Source organism: Lissotriton helveticus, chromosome 10 (genome assembly GCF_964261635.1).
Source record: "Lissotriton helveticus chromosome 10, aLisHel1.1, whole genome shotgun sequence".
NCBI lineage: Eukaryota > Metazoa > Chordata > Amphibia > Caudata > Salamandridae > Lissotriton > Lissotriton helveticus.
In genome coordinates this window covers 1,132,474,804-1,132,489,651 of record NC_136071.1, presented here as the reverse complement: position 1 = coordinate 1,132,489,651, position 14,848 = coordinate 1,132,474,804, and the positions used below count along the sequence as shown (strand labels likewise).

At 44.2% G+C, this 14,848-nt stretch overlaps 1 protein-coding gene across 1 annotated transcript in view; it reads left to right on the top strand.

Annotated features, from left to right (window-relative positions):
• STT3B (STT3 oligosaccharyltransferase complex catalytic subunit B) overlaps positions 1-14,848 on the top strand; it is a 347,362-nt gene that overhangs the window by 167,603 nt on the left and 164,911 nt on the right. The window contains exon 5 of the mRNA XM_078663938.1: positions 12,896-12,995. Coding sequence (XP_078520064.1) covers positions 12,896-12,995 — 100 coding nt within the window. The remainder of the gene's footprint in view (positions 1-12,895; positions 12,996-14,848) is intronic.

Below are 14,848 nucleotides of genomic sequence, written 5' to 3'. Positions count from 1 at the left end.
AACACTTGAGCCTTGCAATATGGCTCCTGAGGTCATAGAGTTTGGCTACCTAAACCTGCCCCCTGACTGTATGGACATCATCAAGGAGGCTAGGCGGCCTACAACCAGGGCGTGCTATGCGGCAAAATGGAAGCGTTTTGTCATCTATTGTTCCAATAATGACATAAATCCGCTAGATGCATCAACGCAAAACGTCATATGTTATTTATTGCACCTGTACAGATGCAATCTGGCATATAGTTCCATCAGGATACATTTCGCTGCAATGGCAGCTTATCTTCAAAACAGACAGCACCTTTCTCTTTTCAAAGTGCCTGCCATTAAAGCTTTTATGGAGGGACTCAAAAGGGTGATTCCTCCAAGACACCCGCATTCGCCTGTCTGGAATCTAAACCTAGTTCTCACCAGACTCATGGGCCCACCATTTGAACCTCTTCACTCTTGTGAGGTACAATTTCTGACATGGAAAGTGGCTTTTCTAGTAGCGATCACATCGCTAAGAAGGGTTAGTGAGCTGCAAGCCCTCACTATTCAGGAGCCTTTCATTCAGATTCATGCTAATAGGGTAGTGCTGCGTACCAACCCTACATTTATGCCTAAGGTGGTGTCACAGTTCCACATTAACCAAACTATTGAACTGCCAGTATTCTTCCCAAATCCTGATTCAGTAGCAGACAGAGCACTACACACACTGGCTGTTAAGAGGGCTCTCCTGTATTACATTGACAGGACTAAAGATTTCAGGAAAACTAAGCAACTGTTTGTTGCCTTCTCTCCACAGCACAAAGGCAACCCAATTTCAAAATCAGGTATAGCCAGATGGATTGTTAAGTGCATACAGATCTGTTATCAAAAGGCCAAACGCACATTAACAGTTCCCCCAAGAGCGCATTCCACACGCAAGTTAGGGGCATCCATGGCTTTCCTAGGTAACATTCCTCTAGAGGATATATGTAGAGCAGCCTCATGGACCACCATACACTCATTCACCAAACACTACTGCGTGGATGTACACTCCAATCAGCAAGCTGCTGTCAGTCAGGCTGTTCTCGGAACTCTTTTTCAGACTGCTGCAGCTGGCACTTGCAACCGCCGCTAAGGAGGATACTACTATTTATTCTATGCACAGATATAAATTCAGCAGCCCACATGCCTCGAACGGAATATGCTACTTACCAGTATGCATCTGTTCTTGGCATGTAGGGCTGCTGACATTTATATCTCCCACCCTCCTCCCCGGTGCCTGTCGCAGCTGTAGCACTCAGAATTATTCTCAGGAATGGTCATCACTTACTGTATAATACTCCATCTCTGCCACAATGGCAAAAAACAATCTGAGGATGGAGAGGATGACCATGCGCACTGTAGTCCAGGGGAGGAGCCACCTATCTCGTGATACTTCGAAGACTCTTCCAAGACAACAATGTGCAATCATCCGGACCCAACACTAGGCGGCGATCTATGCACAGATATAAATGTCAGCAGCCCTACATGCCAAGAACAGATGCATACTGGTAAGTAGCATATTCCTTCTAGTTCATTTCTTTCTCCTCCCATGAATTATTAACCATATTCTAAGTCTTAACGCCCACTTTGCTTTACACTTTGGCACTTGCTCTAACCTAAATGCTGGCTGTTTCTAGCTCTGTCCTTTCCTCCGCTCTAAAACCTATCCTCCACTTTAATTATTTCCATTAACATAATGCGGTCTATTAGGCTATTCCTGGTCCTCACTGTAATTCATGCTTTCCCTGGCCCGTAATTCAACCTTAATCTAACTCCATCACTAACATCTACCCTCATCCTAATCCAACTATTTCTGCGCTCCATTGATATTTTTTGTTTGTACCATTTTTTTCCTGCCTCGTTGTTTTCTTTTAATGGCCATTAACTTTAAGGTTTGTGATCTCTTACGACAATTTTTCATCAGTGTTCTGAAGGCAAGAGGCTGTCTTGGTATTACATCAGATTTAATTTGTTCAGATTTGTCAATGAGAACGTTGGCACTGAAAACAAGTTTGTTCATGTAACATTCTAGAGTGGCTTCCCTCCATTTTAGAGTCTTGATTGCAGTTCTGTTGTAGTGTACCCCATTTGTCGATTTCCACGGTCACACTCCAAGGATGCCTCGATGTTACTGGCCTTCCCTCTTGCATTAGTTTTACATCTCGTACGCGCACATCTGTAATGAGGTCTCGTCATTGCGGTTCTGGCATATTGACCCTTTTTAGGTCTCGCTAGACGTACGCAAAAGCAAAGCTTTTGCGTGCAAAAGCAAAGCTTTTGCGTCTAGCGAGACAACTAATGTAATCACTTTCAGGGGAATGTAGACAGCAGACTGTCACGAGCGTCTCCTGCCGGAGATTCTACCTCGTGAGCGCGCACGTCGCCGTCCCTCATATTCCCATGCAAAGAAAGGCACACTGAACACACACATGCAGGCAAGAAGGCACACACACACAGGAGCGCACCTACACACATACAAAGCCCCCCCACACCCCCCCCCCGCCGACGCCGCATACATAGAAGTCCCCCCCCCCACCTGCCGCCGCCGCATTCATAGAAGGGCCCCCCACCCACCTCCCTGCCGCCGCCGTCGCATACATAGAAGGGCCCCCCCCTCCCCCTGGCCGCCGCCGCATACATATAAGCCCCCCCCTCCCCCGCCGCATACATAGAAGTTCCCCCCCCCCCCCACCGCCGTATACATAAAAGTGCCCCCCCAGGTGCCGCATACATGCAAGCGCCCCCCCCACACCGTACAAGCAAGCGCCCCCCCCCCCCCACACCATACATGCAAGCGCCCCCCCCTTACCGTGATTCTAAGGTCTTGCAGCCTCCACGGGGCTCTCCCTCGGGCATGAGCCCCGCGTCACCAGCACTGCTTTCCCGTGGGCGCGTGCGCGGGCTTCCGAAGACGGAAGTCCCGCCCCAAGGAAGGTTTCGCTTTCGGAGCTGGTTTTGCTGGGAGGAGGGGGAAGGAGCCAGGTGCTGGTCCCGCGTTGGCACACGTGTTCTTACTTGTTCCTTTTACTATTCTTTACACAGCCTCTCTCCCTCCCCATTCAGTCTCCCGCCCTTTTCTCCGATAGCAACCCTGCACATCGGGAATTTTTTCCGACCACGATAAATCGTCATGGTTTCCTTTGACTCGGGGTGTCACGTTTTTGTAAAGATGCCACATCAGCTGCTGATGTTAAGGACGGTGCCCATTTCCCTTTGCCTCTTGACATGGAGAGGCAAGGAAGCCGCACGCCTTTCCCGCCGAGTGGAGAAGCACTGATTTGTAAATACTTCTCGACAGTCAGCAGGAAAGTGTGAGTAAATGGTTAGTGGTGCCAGTGTGTGGTGAAATGCGAGGGGGCAATGCTTGCTGCCCGTGCTGTGTGAGAGTTTACCCTCCTTCCTCCCCTTGCTCCATTTCTGCCAGTCATGCACTGCACTGCAGAAGTAGCTCTGTGGAGAGCGAACATAATGCACCCTGGGATGTGATTGGCTAGAAATTAGTGCATTGGCTTCACTGTGCATGGAAAAAACTGGGGAGAACTGGATATCGCACGACTTTTAATGCACTGATCACACAGCATTGCACGTGCACAGCAGTGTAAGTTTACATGTCTTTGGCAGCGCAGAATTTTTTTTTTTCCTGTCTTCCTTCATTCAGGAGACACACAGGCAGCACTGTCAGAAAGCTCCAACCCCGCGAGGACATGTCCTACACTGACACAAGGGGCAGTTGTAGGGGTTAATGTATGTCACATGGAGCTTATGACTTGTCTGAAACCTTTCAGTCATAGATTTCTGTCACCATGTGTGCTTTACTGCACGCTTGCCCGCAGCAGAAACTCTGTGTCCAAGATTACAGTATGTGCGCAGGCAGCTGGGATCTCAAATGATTACTCGGGCCACTGAATCTATGGAGTTCGATGCTGGATGAGAGACCCTGATCTAGATTACAACCTGCGCGTGCCTGCGGGTTCCTTCCCTTGAAACCCCACTGATGTGTATTTTAGGTGACATGTATTTTAATTGTTACTGCGAAGGCAATGCAGGCCCTGTAAATTACTCCAGCGGAAGGCGTGTCTATGATCAAATGCCTGTGTGCAGTCTGCTGGGCCATTCGTGGTAAACATTTATCACAAACATAGAAACAATAGAATAGGAGCAGTGGTTATTTGCTGTCATTTTTCTTTTTTGCATTTTTTAGTGAGAAAACTACCCTTGCACCAAAAATATAGCGCAAAAGGAGGGATTTGCATTTCACACAATTGCAGGTAATATCACGATATTTTTCCCGAAATTTCACAATGATTTCACTTGGAGTGTGGCTGTTGAGAACACTTATGGTGGGTTTGGCTGCAATATCAACAAAGGAAATACAAATGAAATGGAATACGCTCACAGGTACTTGCAAATGGTTCAAATTATTTTAATTAACTTTGCTGCTTATTTTATGTCTCCTGGATAATAAGGCAATATTTGATTATTAAAATATTGATTTACTAATTGTATTTTTGTACAGCTAATGTGCACATTTATATGACTTCTGTCCGTTGTATATTTTGGGCATATCTTCTTTCGAGTATAATATTGAGAGGGATAGTGCATAAGCGCCAGCATCACGGGTCCTGAGGCAGTGAACTCCGAGTGTTGACACGAGGGTGTGCAAAGTGCACACTCACTCACACCATTGGAAAGGTATGTGATGTGAAATGGAAGGAGCATTTGTTATGCAATAGGTCTCACATTTGCGAGAGTTAAATCTATTGGCATTGTAAATGACAATGCCTTTTATTTATGTTTTAAAAACCCAAAAATACATTAAAGGTATTGTCATTTACAATGCCAATAGCTCAAACTCGAGTAAATGCGAGACCTATTGCATTGCAAATGCTTGTTTTCGATGAATTGACAATAACCTGAGGACTCCTTTACTCTTTCACTGGCCCTCCCTCCCCCGCTAACCCTCAGTAGCACAGAAGCACCAATGTAAGGGCAGTTGCCATGATATTTCAGGCAAGTTTCATGGAGGCCATCTGCTAGTGATGCAGGTGGTGCACTTGCGTTACAAAGACTAACTGCCCCGGTGCAAGGTATTGCCACCCTTTCCCTGCATAGCATTAACGGCTTGAGACCTAATAAGACACTATTGTGCCACAGCTGGCTGTCTGCCATATGTGCACTGACTCCGGTTGACCCTATCTCAACCATTGCATACAGGTGTCTTAAGTGTGTTTGCTCTACTTTTTTTTTGTTGCTCCTGTTGCCTAAACTTACAAGAATAAACTCTCTTCAGAAGCTTTGCATGTGGCCTCGATTTGTCTTGTAAGTATTCCAGACAAGTGATGATCGGACTCTTCTGTGTTGTCTGCAAGGCCAACACCACCAGTATAGTGACTGTTAGGCTGCAAAATCGTTGCTCGGCTTGAATATACGGCACACGCAGTCCTAGCCAGATAAAATGGAAATTCTCAAGAAAGGAAATTGAAAACTAGAAGCCTGTTCCCTTCTCCAATCTTAGAACAATTCTTCAAAGACTGGCCTCTCGTTCCTGACGTTGACAATTCACATTGCAATCCTCGCATTAGCTTTCACTGACCTCACATCACCTTTCTCGGACCGGAATTATTCTGTGTTTACCATCAGCTGTTTATTGTGCTGTGTTATGGCATCGCTGTGTTTATTGTCAACCCTTCTATTTAATAAATCCTAAAGGGCTGCGCTGCAAAACCTTCTGAGGACAGAATTCAAAGTGAAAATCATAAAGGTTTATTCAAATTCAAATTTAAGAATCAGTACAGATGGCAAAAAGGAGTTAGTCAAATTCAAATCAGCATGAATAATGCATCAAATCATGCACATGCAAGAGGCTCTACATAGTGATTTACACAGTTATTATATAGCCCGAACCAAAGTATTTTACAACGACAGGACAAGTACAGAATCTGCTCAGTTTTAAGTCGAGAAAAGTCAAAGTATAAATCAGTAAACTAAGGTGCAGGTTTTTCTACCAAAAAGGGCACATTTTATAGGTTTTAGCCAGTGAAAGTCACACGCTTTACATGGCGGGATCTGACATAATAGGGCTGCACTAATAAAGTTAAATACACATACACCTATAGGTTTTCAAGAAATGATGATACATCAAATAAGGAACATCTAGGAACTCTTGCATTTGTGCAGAATTATAGTATGGTGTACTTAGGGAAGTAGGGAAAGCACATGACATTTGTGCAACAAAAAATGGAAATGCGCAGAAGATACGTGGTTGAAAACATGATGCCATGTTTAAGGACAGTAATGATTTTATGCTTTTTACCTTAACTTGGATATTTTGTAGCTGTATATATTTGGTTATTTGTCTTTGACCCGAAGATGGCTGCCCCAATTTGAAAGAAATGCACAGGTGGCCATGTTGGCTTCAGACTCCAGTCCTGACTAAAATATTAAAAAATGTATAGTGCAATGAAAAATAAAAAAAATTGCTTTCTGTAAAGAACTCGTTTATGAGATTAATGATTGAGTAGACAAAAAGTGTATTGATTGAGTGTCCTATTCAAATGTAAAATAGTCATTCAATTTTAGGATGCATCTTCCTTTTGGTTGATCCAAGATATGATTGACAAAGTCTCAAAGCAGCAGGTGAAAGGTTATGACCAACACACTGTATATTACAAACAGTAGGTTTTAAAAAAACACAGCAGCCCTTTCAATCCCAACCTCTTGGACGTTCTTGCTGCCTTCCGCTTTCATTTCCTCCTATCAATACCAGTAGGGCGAAGTTAGGTTTGGAAAGAGGAATGAAAGCAATTATTAACGGGTTGTAGTGGAACTTGCACAAAGGTTTACCTGGAAATGCCAAGGGCTGCACTAAAGGAAGGAATGCTTTTGAGGTCCTTTGGCGAAGTGCTACTGAATGGACGCTCAAGTGTGCCCATTGTAAAGAGGCTGCTTGAATAGCTGATTAAACATATTAGCTTGTTGCCATTACAATAACTACTGAATTAGTGTCCCTGCCATAGTGTAGCCCCCAAAGAGATTCTTGGCAATCTTTCTTCAAGAGAGTGTATGAAGTGCCTCTGCATTTGTGCCTTCATAAGTCTGTCAGGATATCTAGGGTCTATGGTTTATGGCTCACACGTTACTAAACTCCTGGCAGCTGAAACCACTGAACACTAACAGACAGTAGTACATGCTACCAGTCACCACGTTAGGCCCTCTCCCTCCTCCCCCCGCACTCCCTCTTATAATAGGTTGGGGAAAGCCAGATGGTAGAGAAGAGGCTGCTCTGATGTGGAGAGGGAGGTTGTTCCATGCTTTAGGAGTGATATAAGCAAACACTTGTACTCCTGGCCTGATGCATGCATGGGATGTTGGCGAGTAGGAGTCTAGATGGTTGGCGGAAGGAGATGACTGTTCAGGTAGGTGGGGCCGGAGTTGTGGAGTGCCTTGAATGCATGTAGGAGTAGTTTGAATTGAGTGTTTCTTTATTGTATGCCAGTATAGTTCCCTCAGGTGTGGTGCATTGTGAGTTTTGTGTAGAAGGTTGAGGATGAGTCTGGCTGCAGAGTTCTGGATGGTCTAGAACCTTCTCACCAGTTGCTTGGTGATTCTGGTAAGAGGGTGTTCCCATAGTCCAACTTGCTGATGACTAGGGCATGAGTGACAGTTATTCTTGGTTCCTTGGGAGCCATTTGAAGATCTTCCACAGTATCTTTGGGGTGTGGAAGCAGGATGCAGTCATGTCCGGTTTGCTGTTGATTATTCAGAGGTTCCTTGTGTACGTTCTGGGTGTGGGTCTGAGTTCGACTAGCCACCAATTGGAGTCCAATGCGGAGGTGTTCTTGCCGAAGGTCACTACTTCGGTCTTGCTCATGTAGAGCTTGGGACAGTTGACATTCATCCAGTTAGCGACTTTGGTCATGCAGACGGTTAACTTATTTCTTCTTTTGGGGATTTTGTTGAAGAGGGAAAGTGAGTTGTGTATCCTCTGCATAGGAGAGGATGTTGGTGTGTGTGCTGTTGACATAGGCCAGAGGGCTCATGTATGTATTGAGGAGGGTGGGGCTGTGCGATGGACCTTGAAGGACTGTGCAAATGAATTTGAGTGCCTCCAAGGAGTAGGGTGCCAGGATGATGGCTTGTGTTCTATCTGTTAAGTAGCAGATGCAGCTGAGAGCTGGTCCTTGGATACCAATATCGTGCAAGCGCCTGATGAGGATGGGGTGTGAGACTGTGTCAAATGAAGCAGAGATGTCCAGGAGGGCTCCCGTGTCTAGTCAGTCAAGGATCATGTTAATGTCTGTGGCAGCAGTGAGTGCGGTTTCTGTACTGTGGTTGGGCTTGAATCCAGACTGTGGCATCCTGTAGGTGGTGGTTGTTGAACTGGTCAGTGAGGCGTTGATTGATTAGTTTCTTTTAGACCTTTGCCATGTATGATAGGTGGGAGATCGGTGTATTGATGGAAACCGTGGCTGAGTCAGCAGACTGTTAATTGAGCGGGAGCATGGCAGTGGCATGTTTCCAGGTACCCAGGAATGTTCCTGGATCGATGTAGACATTGAGAATGGATGTTAGGGCTTCACTAATTTGTAAGAGTTCTTTGGTAAAGGCGTAGTAGGGGCAATGGACAGATGAAGCCCTGAATGGATAGCCTTCATGGTAGCAATAATTTTTGACAGTAGTGACGACAGACCACGAGGTCTGGGTCGTTCATCGGCTGTCATGAGAAGGTGAGTGTCAATGGTGACTGGGTCCAGTTGAGGATTGAAGGCGCTGTGTATACGGAGGTGATATTGTTACAGAAACATACCGAGAGTTTGTTACCAAAGTCTTGTGAGGGGGTGATGTTACTGTAGGCAGTAGGAGGTGTTGTGAAATCTATGATGGTGAAGATTTATTTGCTGCTGCTGCCAGTGCTGGCGTCCATGCTATCTGCAAGAGCTGTGTGCTTGGTGTCCCGTATCTGCTGGTGGTAGCATCTTAGGGCTGATTTGAAGATGTCTTTATCTGCAGTTTCTTGACTTGACCCCAGTTATGCTCCAGTTACTTGCAGTTGCGTCTCACCAGCCTGAGTTTCTCTGTGTAGCAGCTGGCCTGTGGTCGGGTTCTTGCCTTTAGATTGAGCATAAGGGAGAGCCAAGGTGTTGGTGCATACGGTGATCCAGTTGTTAACGTTTTTTATGGCTTTCAGCAAGGTGGAAACTCACACCTCTTCGGAGATGCTTTTCCAGCTCCAGTGGGTGATTCTGTGGTGGTAAGTCTGTGACGGTGCGAGATGGGTACACTAAAAAAAATAAGGGTGTGGTCTGTTCAGGTGATAGTTGCTGGCTTGTCGATTGATGTTGTTGGCTGAGGAGAAAATTGGGTCCAATAGGTGTCTGGCAGTGTGGGTTTGTTGGGTAACATGCAGAATGAGGCTAAGGTTTGTGAGGTTTTCTAAAAGTGCCGTAGAGTCAGGCACATGGTGGTCGGCAATAGCTGCTGCAGGTTACCGACCACTGAACTGCTGACAACAGAAACCACTGAACACTAGCAGGCAGTAGGAGATGCAACCAGTCACCATCCCTGGCACATGGTGGCGGTCAATAGCTGCTACAGGTAATCTACCACTGAACTACTGACAGCAGAAACCACTAAGCCCTAGCCGACAGTAGGGGTGAGTGTCTGAAAAGTTTTGACGCTCCGTCCATCTCCTTTTGTTTGCTTTGTTCACCCTAAGTTGGCAGGGTATGCCCAGACGTGGGTCCCTTGCTCACTTTGCCACTGGATTCAAGCTGGCCTGGCTGATGAGGGGTGTTACCCGGAAACCGGTAACAGAATGCTTGTTTCCAGTCCAGGGAAGACCTGGACTGTTCCAATGAAGAACATGGTCAAGACTGATTTGCATGTGGCTGGGTCGGAACTGGGGTGCCGAAGTGTGCTAAAGAGCGATGACTGGTTCAACGAGTGTCTGAAACGTTTTGGCACTGTCGATCATCATTTTGTTTGCTCAGTAGTAGATGCTACCAGTCAGCATCACCGGCACATGGTGGCAGTCCATAGCTGCTAGGTCACCCATCATGAACTCCTGACAGGAGAAACCACTTTACCCTAGATGACTGTTGATGCAACCGGTCCCCATCACTGGTACACAGTGGTGGTCTATAGCTGCTACAACAGTACACAACCTTGCTAGGAAGGTTGATCTGCCATGACGTTTTACCATTAACATAGTTAGTCTTCCCTAACCTAAGTCACTGTAGAAGACCGAATGCATGAATGGACAACATGGACCCTTGCTGTATACTGATACCGAAATGTAATTGCTCAGAAATTGGGCAGTTATCTCTGTTTGACATGAAGACTGATCTTGTTTCAAAGGCTGGAGGAACCCCGGGCGACTCGTGAATGAAGTGGAGGTGGCGATCTTGAAATGGAAAGCGTCTCTGTGCACTGTTGCACCTCCTGCAGTGGGAGAGGGTTACTAATTGCTTTTAACTTCTAACATATTATAGCCTTATAGCCCGCCGTAGAGGGCTATACGGCTACTAAAGGCCCTCTCCAGCGTTAAAGGCCCCGAGCCGAAGGCGAGGGCCTTTAACAAGGGAGAGAGATTTTAATAGCGGTATAGCCCATCTACGAAGGGCTATAAGGCTATTAGAACATTGTCCCTAGAGGACAGAATGTTCTAACAAAAAAACAAAGCCTTTTGGGAGCGTGAGGGGATTGGAATCTCCTCAGGGTCCCTGAAGCCTTTGTTTACAGCCAGAGCTGTGAACAAAGAAACATTGGAATGTTGGAGCTCCAGGCTTATACCAGCCATTATAAGCCCGGAGCACTCCATTGTTTTCAATGGAGCTCCCAACATTCCAATGTTCTAATGAAGTTTAAAAGTCCATGTTTCCGAATCATCTGGCATGAAAACATATGGTAAGAATGTGTCTGTGTTCAAACAAGTAAACCACCTGACCTAAACAGCATGGTATGATGATGGTTTGGGGTTAAAGTAGTATTTGTGTGATGCTTACAGCTTTTAACCTATTTCTTCAGTTCAGTTAAAAGGTAAAAAGTGAATTTTGTTAAGGTGCTTACTTTTTTTCGGGCCCCTTCCCTGACACCGGGGATATACTGTGCTTGATTAACAGTAGCACCCTGAACATCTGTTAATGTCAGTACACTTCAAAATTGATAATCAGGCCCTCATTTGGGATTGAGCTGCACTTTGTTTCCTAGTCTTTACAGATGCTAATCCTGTTTTAGGTCGAGTCGGTGCACATGCGCAGCAAGACTTGATGTAGTAGAGTATGGAATAGAAGCCCCGTCCACACTCATTCGCTTGTGTCATTGTCCTTTATAAATGTACTGCCTTGTCTTTATTTGTAACCTCCCATGGCAACTGGCCCTTTGCTTCGGTTGTTACACTGTGCGTGTTATTTAGTCTTGTAAGCACTATTTTTTGCTTTGCCTCTGCTCTTGCACCAGCACAGCGACCGCTTCATGGACGCGGCACTGCACGATTTGGATTTTAATTGCTCTGTCAAGTGCAGCACGCCTAATGCCGTTTCAAGTCTTTCTGAACAGCGCTGCTTGGATAACAAGCGCGGGCCTTTATTTATAAACGACGCCGCTTTCAATGTAGATTTAGGAAGCAGTGGTGAGCGTCGTGCTTTAACACGCTTTTGTTTCTGCACAGCGCCACCCAGCGAGTGTAGATTCACAGCCAGGAGAAACGTGCAGCAAAAAGAGAAAACAAGCATTTGCAATGCAATTGGTCTCGCATTTTACTCACGTTTACGATATTGGCATTGTAAATGACCATGCCTTTTATTTATGTTTTAAAAACCAAAACATAAATAAGACATTGTCACTTGCAATAGGTCTTGCATTTACAGGAGTTTGAGCTACTGGCATTGTATTGTAAATGCTTGTTATACTGCGGTGTCTCGCTTCATATCAAGTAGCAAAGTCAGATGCGTTCAGTGTTGTCGCTTTGTATTGTGCTTATTCAGGTAATGAGAATAACACCAGGCTCTCATTCAGAATTGTCAACATTTCAATTGGAACCGGCATGAAAATATGATGACGTCTTAAACGTGTGCTCGGAGGATTCCTCTTCGTGAAGAACAGTTGACGTGTTTTAAGAGCTTTTGGTGCTGAATTGGACCCAATAGTTTTACAGTTCTATAGATACGCTCACTGTACAAGGCAGCGCTTAGAGGATCCCATAACCGCTTGAAGCAGTTGGCTTTGCTGTCTTCCATTCCGCCTGCAGTGCAGAAAACGGTTTCTGTGTTTCCTTAAGATGCAGGGTGCTAGAAGCCATTTCCCACCGGAAGCAGCACTTGTGCTTTGTGGAGGCCCACTCCATCGATTAGACGGTTTGGAATGAATCCTGTGGAGAGCACACAGAAAATTGCTAGTATAATCTCCATGAACCTGTTCTGTGCCACAGCTGTTTGTGTTCACTTTTGAAGGATAGTAGACTGGTAACATTGACTTACAAATCTGCTTTATTCGTATTACAGACCTGGGCGTTGGATGAGTCGTCCAAACTTGGAATATTATGAACTATAACATAACAGTATAAGGTGACCTTGTATTAATAGACCAGTGTTTATTTTTTTATATATATTTTTTTACTTCTAAGTCGACCTTTAGTGGACTTTAAGTGTACTTATAATGTAGTCTCCCAAAAGTTGAACAGTTAATCTAGATTGTACCTATCCTTGCAGCAAGAAACATGATTGTTCAAAAATTGGTGAATTCCGATTTGATACTTAACATGATTATATCAAAACAGAATTTGAAATACATGTGAGAGTTTCTGATCCACCAAGTTCTCTGAAATGTTGGAGTAACAGTCTGTAAGCGTTAAGTTCTAATGTTTGACCTAACTCTTTGCTTGCCCCCTTAGGTCTCTGCATGGGGTGGTTATGTGTTCATTATCAACCTAATTCCTCTTCACGTATTTGTGTTGTTGCTGATGCAACGATACAGCAGGAGGGTCTACATAGGTAAGTGAAAACTAGGTTATCTCCATTTCTTGACTCTGTCTCTACCCAACACTGAGATACATGTTAATTGGTGTAACTTGAAGGCTTTAGTTATTGATTTTCCATACTGTTGCTATCACACCTCATTTAAAAAAAATATATATATTATTATTTTTTACTGCTTAAAGTGCTAGATTGGAAAGCCATCTTCCTTGGGATGAGATCAGTTCTGGGAAGAATTGGAAGGAAGAAACAAACGGTATGAGCCTTAGATGGGAGCATGAGCGGCTCCTTTAAATGGCCACCTTGTGCTTGAAAGAAATGGAAATCAGAATAAAAGTATGATAATCAGTGACTTGATGTGGAGGCATTACTCTACTGGCCCTGCATAAATGCATGTATTTTATGTATCTAGTTGGCATAGTGCTTCCTCAAGTGTACTTTTGTTTAGACCTCATCAATTCATGCATTATTACTGAAAGAAGCTATGGGGATGACAAGGCTGTATTACTTTTGTATCCTACGTGCATCTCTCCTGAGCTTCATTTCTTTTATATCTGCTAAATTGGTCAGGTACTTCAGTGTGGTACGGTGTGTGCAATAGAGACCGTGCACACCAGTTCCATAAGCCAAAACTGCAGTGCTCTAGAAGAAGGCCGTTTGTTACTGTCTCGCCCTTTGTGCTGATTTGGCAGTAGAACACTCTTTGGGGCTACTCAAGAGCATTGCTGTGATTAGTAATCATATGACGGAGAATAAAAGGCAGCTATTATTTGGCTATTAATAAATTTTGCAAGGAAGGATTCCATCAGATTTCCTTAGGAGTACCATGACCACTGATAAGAGTGGACCATTAAATCACAAAAGAAAATTTGGAAATTGTTTTGATGTTCGCATTCTGATGCAAAGGATTCTGGCTCTGAGGTAGTCTTGAAAATTCAACTGCAGAATACATGATAGCTTATGATTTCAGAGGGTTCCTTAATTAACTGAGTTTGCTTAAAAATATAGATTTAAAACTGGTAGAATTTTTTATATCACTTTTATTGAGTTGAAAGAATTCATATTAGGTCACTGATTGTCATCTTTCCTCAACATTAGCGCCATGAAACCTCTGGGTGCCCGTGCGCTTGACAAATTCTGAATAACATAACATATTTGAAACTTAGCCTGAGACCGCTTAACTGCTTTCCCTTTCACCTTTGTTTACGGAGGTGTGCCAGATCATTAAACCACACAGCATGTCATGTTGATATGTCAAGGACTTATTGACATTCTGAGGAAGTACCTCAAGAGAAGTTCCTTGACAACAGATGTCCAACTTTTTGGCTTCAGTCTTTGACTTCGGAAGAAATAATAAGCAATATACATTACAACTTTTATTCTTAGAGATTGTTGTCAAACGTTTTAGTCAGCCTAGTTATAGAGTTGGTATATCTCTACTTGATTAAAAGGGAGCATCATCGCTGGTGTTGTCTGTATAATGTAGTAGATTGTTATGTAAATGTAATAATTTTAATAACTATATAGAGTACATTTTAGGTTCCCAGTTGGTGTGACTCAGGATATTATGACATGAGAAGTAATTAGGGACTTTGCATATAAATGGCAGATAATTGTATAAGACTTTGTTCTTGGAAGTGAGCCAATCGGGTTTGTGATGGTATGTTGAAGTGCTTCCTGGGGTATGTCTTGGTAGGTATAAAGTTTGCTTGACGATGTTAAGAATTGTATCCAATGAGGTGAAGACCTAGTCGGAAAGGCCTGCTACAAGACTGCTGAAGTAGTTCAGTCTGTTCTATACTTGTGAATTGCTGAGTGTTTTGACTGCTTTACATAATATGTGCACACCTATTTTGTTGAGTAATTGAAAG